Source organism: Mastomys coucha, unplaced genomic scaffold (assembly GCF_008632895.1).
Source record: "Mastomys coucha isolate ucsf_1 unplaced genomic scaffold, UCSF_Mcou_1 pScaffold23, whole genome shotgun sequence".
NCBI classification, from domain to species: domain Eukaryota; kingdom Metazoa; phylum Chordata; class Mammalia; order Rodentia; family Muridae; genus Mastomys; species Mastomys coucha.
The window spans coordinates 70,540,557-70,547,995 of record NW_022196906.1 but is presented as its reverse complement, the minus strand read 5'-3'; the positions used below and the strand labels follow the sequence as shown (position 1 = coordinate 70,547,995).

The window sequence follows — 7,439 nt, the reverse complement described above, 5'->3', positions numbered from 1 at the left end:
ATTTTCATCTTCTCCAACTTGATATAACACAGATGTAGCCTTGGTGATAAGGCTGCTCTATCAGCTGCTGTATCTTCACTCTTCACTTCAACCTTCCCAGCCTGCCTCCCGGCAAACAGGGTGAATGAGAAAGCATATGAGACCATGTAACTCAAGACAGAATCTGAAAGATAGATTGAGCACTAGACTGAACAGCGACGAGGTGGTTGCCTGTGTTTGGGAATGAGGATTTCTTCTGCCCCGAGCAGCGCTGCACTGTAAGCTAATTATTCATTGTAAATGTCTTGAGAGATCACAGTTGCCAGACTGTAGAGTTGCCAGCAGGCTCTGGCTCGGATTCGATGACGATGATACAGGGAATATGAAGGGATGGTTCTTCAGCTGAAAAATAATTTGGGTTTTCCAGTCTGTTTTCTTTAGCTCGATGTAGAATTTTTTAGCCTTAGTTTAAAAAAAAAAAAAAAACTTGAGTATTTAGGATTTATGTCCCCTTATTTCCAAACTGGATAAAGCACTTTCAGAAAGCAGAACACGTGTAATGTCGAAACATTTCCAAAGTGCACAGAAACGCCAGCTCCCTAGCTACTTATAAAGACTTAAGCCTATTAAAAACTAAACATTTGCCTCTGGTAATATCTAAAATATTACTAAAAGAATATTAAGAACTTAGGACAATTATTTGGAACCATCATGAGGGCACGCACATACATATAAGTTTGGGGAGATGCAAATTCCATGCCAATTAGGGTGTCTCTATGTGTGTATGAATGTGCGCGCCCCTGTGTTTTCAGGTGCGTATGAGCACACATACAAGTGGAGGCTTAAGGCCAACTCGGGCATCCTTCCTGAGCAGACACCCACACTAGTTTTTGAGACTGCATCTTTCACTGGGACCTGCGTCTCACCACCTGGGTAGGTTGGAAACTCCTGATGATTCCCCCTTTTCCCAGCACTGAGATTGCGCGGGCACACCACCGCATCCCGCTGGTTCTGGGGATTGAATTCAGCTCCTCACGCTTGTGTGCAGCACGTCACTGAGCCATCGCTGCAGTCCCTAGTATCACCCTCCTTATTTCTTGTTCTATATGAACAAGAAAAAATAAAATAAAATGTTTTTCCACTCTTAATTATCCTTGATATTTTATTTTTTTTAAAGATTTATTATTTACTTATTACAAGTACACTGCAGCTGTCTTCAGATGCACCAGAAGAGGGCCTCAGATCTCATTACAAGTGGTTGTGAGCCACCATGTGGTTGCTGGGATATGAACTCATGACCTTCGGGAGAGCAATTGGTGCTCTTACCTGCTGAGCCATCTCACCAGCCCATCCTTGATATTTTAAATATGTCTTTAAAGTTTGGACATTTTTTTTAAAAGCTATAAATCAGAGATTGGTGTTTTAGTCCACTTATTAGTGAGTTAACTGTGAGAAGTTATCTCACAGATAGAAAGAGCGTCATCAACTGAAAGCAATTAATGACTTATATAATTAAGAAACATTTTACATCTGATAAATATTTTAGTCTAGGATACATTTACATTTTATTTTTTTAATAATGAACTATCCCACATACATACACACAAACACACACACGAACCACAACAGAGGTTGGCATCATGAGTTTAATATATTTTAAATGTAAACATACATCCAAGTAGTACATTTAAAGAATAATATAATAGAATTCTATTTCTTAATCTCTAGTCTTATTGTCATTGATACACTATTAACTTATTAACTAAAAATATATTACTTAATGCATCCCCCAATATCATCAATACCATAGTTTCTATTCTGTAAACTGTGTTTTAAAACAACATTGTAAAATATCTGAATTACAAACAAGCCACAATGTTTGGAAATTATTAACGATGGATTCTTGCTTGAGAGCTACAAACAGTGAGTTGGAAACGGTGCTCCGTGAATATTTTCAGTCGATTGCTATAAGCCTTCACCACAGAGCTTACAAAAAGTTGTAAGTGATCAACTAGAGACCCACACCTCAGAAAATCAGTGTGGGCTGGAGAAAGACCTTGGTAACCAGTCACCGTTCCAACAGAGATAAAATAAATAAACATCGGAGGGAAAAGCATGTGCACACAGTTGCACATGCAGGCACATGCATTCACGCACACTCACACGCACATGCACACACACACGCACACACACACACACACCACACTTTCACACCACCCTAAAACCTTCCCTGTCACTCTTATTCATGCTTGAAGGAAGTTTCCCAAAATCCCTTTGTAAAACTTGGGGTTTTTCACTGAGCTTATTCCCAAAAATGTGGAAAACAAGATTTAGCTGTTTTAAAATGGTGATTCTGTCAAAGCCACTCTGCGATTTTTTTTTTTCAGCTTAATGTCAATGCTCTCACCCTAAATAAAATCCCTTATATCACATCAGCTGGCAATGTCCATTATAAAGGCAAGTGACAGCAAGAGACTGTGTTGGCGTGATGAGTTCCGGCACATTTTATGCATGAAGTGACTCTTGTCTGGAAGGAGTGTAATGGAGCGCATGAGATTATTTCTTTATTTTGGATTAAGTTTTAAACAAGAAAGAAAAAACCCACTGTAGCAGTCGTGTTGTAGACAATGGCCGGGCTGATTTATTTGAGGTAATTTTTTGTGTCAGTTTGGAAACAGGTAGACATAAAGTCAATCCTAAAGCTTTAACCTTCTTGCAAAAACAAAACAAAAACAAAAATGAAAAAAAAAATCTGCCAGTTGGAAGCAAGAAGGAGCATGTTCTTAGAGTTCCACCAATTCCATTAAAGAGAACAGTTAAAAGAATTCCACAGTGTTCCGGCTTCTGTGTCCCACCTACTGTTGTTCACTAATTCAAATCCAGTTCAACATTTTACTTTAGCCAAAAAAGCACAAATGGTAAACGACGTGGTTTTCTTTTTTTAAATTTAAATTTAAATTTTGGTTGTTAGTTACTTTATTTCTAGATGGTCTGTTTTAGTTTTAGTTAGTGCAATATGTCAGATGTATTCATTTCCCTTCAGCATTAAACTGTCAAAGGAGTTCTACTTAATATCCGAAAATTATGTATATTAGCCTTGAGAAAAATGTTGGCACAGAATTAAACTGGACTCATCATACCCCAACAAAAGTTAGAATAGGAATCTATTATATAATATGGGGATCTTTAACAGGTTTTACTGGTTAGGTATCCAAAAGAGAATATATAATTTTAAATAAATAAGAAGTGTATATACATGCTATCATACATGGAGAGATGGAATGACCCAGATCGGTTTTAGGAAATTCCCCATTTCCCTGCTATTTATTGCAGTCATGGACATAACACAGATCTGTTATTATCACAAATGCTTCCAGCTAGTGGCAGCCACATGAACGTACTACCATATTTCTGTACTTTTTCAAAATTACATTGGAGCTGTCATCAAAGTACAGGACCGAGATGGCATTTAGTTTGGTTGGAGCACAACAAGGCTTGGGAACATGGTCAGGAAACATCAGGTGTACCTGGCAAAGAAAGAAGGAAAAAAAATGTGTCTTTTAGAGAAATGGGATAAACATTTTATTTACATCTTTAAGAATATGTTGTTTATATCACAACTGTTTGATGAGGGAATTCATCGCCTAACTCCTTTATACCCCATAGATGACTAGGCTCAGGTCTGATGATTGACAGGATGTATTCTCAATCAACAGTCACTAAGAATCAAACCAACAGTTCTAAGTATGGGAGGTGGGGCTTGAAATGCAGTTCATCAAATAAGGCAAGCTCTGGAAGGGATATTCAGCAGAATTTTTCTGAGAGAAAAGCATAACATTTTGTATTGCTGTGCTTACAATTGACCCAGGATCTTCTACATACACTACCAGTAACAGAGGTTATAGGCTCAAGTCAGTGAAGAGACTCTTGGACTACAGAAAGTCCTAAGTCTGCAAAATATTGTAATAGGATAGTTTAGCGAGACATCACAGACATTGTGCCAACATTTACTTTTCCATAGGAAAGATAAGCTAAAAACTACAATGAAATAAAATCTATATTTGTTTTGCCTGAACTCAGGAGCCTTTTCCTCCTACTGGGTTGTTATAGCCAACTGTGATATGAGGGTTTGTGCCCAGTCTTATTACATCCTGGTAGGCCATGTTCACTAGATATCCCTGAGAGGCTTATTTTTCCCTCTTCCTCTTTTTTTCTTTCTTTCTCTCTTCCTTTCTTTCTCCCTTTCTCTCTTTCTTCCTTTCTCTCTTTTGTTCATTTGTTCATTCATTCTTTTTTTCTTCTTTCTTTTTTTTTAAGGGAAACAGGAGGAGTGGATCTGAGAGAGAGGAGGTGGGGGAGGGGCTGTGAGGAGACAGGGGGGGAAACTGTGGTGCCCTGTAATGTGTGAGAGAATAAGAATTTTTTTTAAAAAAAAATCTAGTACCTGTTTGAGAGCAATGATTTCAACTCTTTTTTAGCAGACTGACTGGAGTTTAACATTATTTTCCTTTCCCTATACACTGTAGAAAACTGCCAAAAAGCAAGCTGAAACTGAAGCAAGGGATCCAGATAGTTCACAAATTGAATATCCATTCTCCTTAAGAGATTGAAAACATAGCTGTGTGGAAAAGTGAAATGCTTAAATAAAAGCTCAGGGCTCATTTTGATCACACTGGAAGTTTGCCTATAAGTTATAATAATTGAGCTAGAAGTCAGAATATGGCTCCCACCTACTCTGGCCCTTTCCCCAAAGGAGTTTATGGGAAGTCCCCATGTAGCCTTAAGGGATCTACAAAAGAGCAAACACAGCCTCTTAAAGTTTTGGCTTCACAGTGTCCTGGCTGAAAATGGTCTATGAGGCCTACGTGCGAGCAGAAACACAGAACAAATGAGTGATCCCACATGACCTTGAAATTTCCTAGGACCTCACAAAACTAAAAGTTGGAGGGCTTCTCCGGATTTCAGATGCAGCTTACATTCCTCAGCAGCTTCATCTCCCGTAACCCGCAAGGCATGATTGATAAGCCCCAGGTTTCAGTGGCCTTGGCAGCCTCAATGAGCAGCAACTCCAAACAAAATGGATTGCTCTTGAATGATTCTTCAAACGTATTAGTCACTAACATGTTCTTCCTTAACAAAAAGCATGCCTGTCTTGTTGCTCCACATGCTTCACAGAACAAATGCAAAAACATTTACAATACCAGAAACACAAAAGTCAAACTTGTCCATGAACTTGAGTTTTGTAATGATGTATTAATATAACAGGGCAATAACTGAGTCAGAGAACAGTCTTCCAATTTCACATCAAAATTTCTTTTGTTTTTTCCTTTAATACCACTTCTAGACTATAACCATAAAACAAAAAGACTTATTTATATATTTATAAGAAAAAATAAATAAGCAAAGAGGATAATTTGAAGAAGGATTTTTTTTTTTATTAGTATTCATGCTTAGCCTGAGGGAACTTTGATATATTGAATGTGTGTCTAAAGAAACAGAATTCTGTTTTCTTACTCAGGCATTATTATTTTACAAATGAAAACAAAAACAGATCAAGAATTTTTTGAGAAATCAAGTAGCATTGTTTTATAAGTTGTCTTGTTAAAGTTTCTATTGCTGCAATAGTGCATTGTGACCAAAGGCAACTTGGAGAAAAAAGAGATTATTCCATTTTACAACCTGTAATCCATCATCCAAGGAAATGAAATCAGGGCAGGAATCTGGAGGCAAGAGCTGAGGTAAGGGCCATAAAGAAATGCTGCCTTCTGGCTTGCCCATTATGCTTACTCAGTCTATCTCTTAGCACCCCATACCATTAGCCCAGAGGTGGCCCACCCACACTGAGCTGAACCCTCCCATATTGATCATCAATCAAGAAAATGCACCCTTCGTCACAGGCAATCTGACACAATTCTAGGTTGTGTCGCTTGTGTCAAGGTGACATAAAACTATTCAGCACATAAACTAAAAGTAGCTCTTCCTCCTCTCTGTCACTACATACATAGTGACCATACTGTCCCTTCAAAAGATGAATCAGCACCGTGCCTCACAATCTACCAGTAGAAATCTGAGTACAGCATCTTCTCAGAGCCTACCTGCTCCCCATTGCTCAAGGATACTAACCCATATTAAGGAGTATTTATGAGGAGCAGGCACATCTGACTTTAATTTTCCCCGGGGATTTACTTTATGCCTCACACACTATCATTAAAGTAGCCTATCTCATGAAAAGAACATTTTATATGTGGCTATCAAAATACTTTTTTTGCTTTCTTTCTTTTCCTCTCCCTGGTTTTATTTCTAAAAATTTTAATCAAATCCATGCTTACCCACCGTAGACGAGCACTCCAGGAAAGGCTAGACTACAGTATCTTAAAGTCAAGAGTGATCCCAGGAAATGAAAAGGATTTCCCAGGAAAATATACCATTGGTGGCTCCCCTGAGACCAGCTAACACGTACTTTGGGCCACCTGTGTAACACTTGCGAATGTACAGGGACAGGGGTAAAGGTGACAAATCAAGGAGCTGTAAAGGCACACTGGGAGGGCCAGACACATCAGCTGTAGAGACGACTGTGCTGTGATGAGCTTACAGACTAGTGCTGGGTTCATGGCAAGGCAGAGCAGGAAGCTCAGTCCAACGTAAGGGTCAGGCAAAGGAGGACTAAGTCTAAAAGAGAGAGATGACCTGGCAGACGAGTGTGAGAAGGGGCAGGGAGATGCCTCCTCCGTTGATAAAGTGTTTGCTCTGCAAGCGTGGAGACCTGAGTTTGATCCCACCCCGACCCCCAGCACTCAAGAGAAACAAACAAGCAAACAAGCTGGGCATGGGTCTGGAGAGGTGGCTCAGTGGTTAAGAGTGCACATTCCTCTGGCAGGAATTCAGTTCGCAGAACCATGATGAGAGGTTCACAACCACTCCAGGGGTATTGTAGAACATCTTCCCTGAGTAAAAATGAATCTTCAGAAGGAAAGTAATCGCAGGTAAACATCAAGGTATTTAAGGACTTGATATGTCTGTTTATATATTATATGATATTTATATGAATCCTTATTTAGAAACTAGCTACTCTGTCCATCAGCTTTCGAGCTCAAATGGATGAAGGGGAAAGGTAAAATTTTAAGGTCAAATGTAAATTCTGAGTTTGGAGCAGAGCTTCCTAAATAAGCCTCCCTCAAACAATAGCATCATTCTGCCATCAGCAAAACAACTCTACTTCTATCATGGCTTCCTGATTCTAAAACTATGTTCTCTTCTTCTTCTCCCAGATACATAATCACGGTTTTCATATTAACCCAGATACTAAATAGCAATTCTATAACATAATCTAGTGCACCTCCTAAGAGACTGCTGTTTTCCAGAGTCTATCCCATTGACACATCAAGATGCTTGGAGAGGCTGTGCATGTTCAATAGATGTAGTATAATCCCAGGTCACTGATTCAGTGTTCCTATCTCATG

At 39.0% G+C, this 7,439-nt stretch overlaps 1 protein-coding gene across 1 annotated transcript in view; it reads right to left on the bottom strand.

Annotated features, from left to right (window-relative positions):
• Positions 1-1,611: 1,611 nt before the first annotated feature.
• The window catches only part of Bmp5 (bone morphogenetic protein 5), a 121,601-nt gene continuing 115,773 nt past the window's right edge, over positions 1,612-7,439 (bottom strand). Inside the window, exon 7 of the mRNA XM_031344363.1 lies at positions 1,612-3,506. Coding sequence (XP_031200223.1) covers positions 3,357-3,506 — 150 coding nt within the window. The 3' untranslated portion in view covers positions 1,612-3,356. The remainder of the gene's footprint in view (positions 3,507-7,439) is intronic.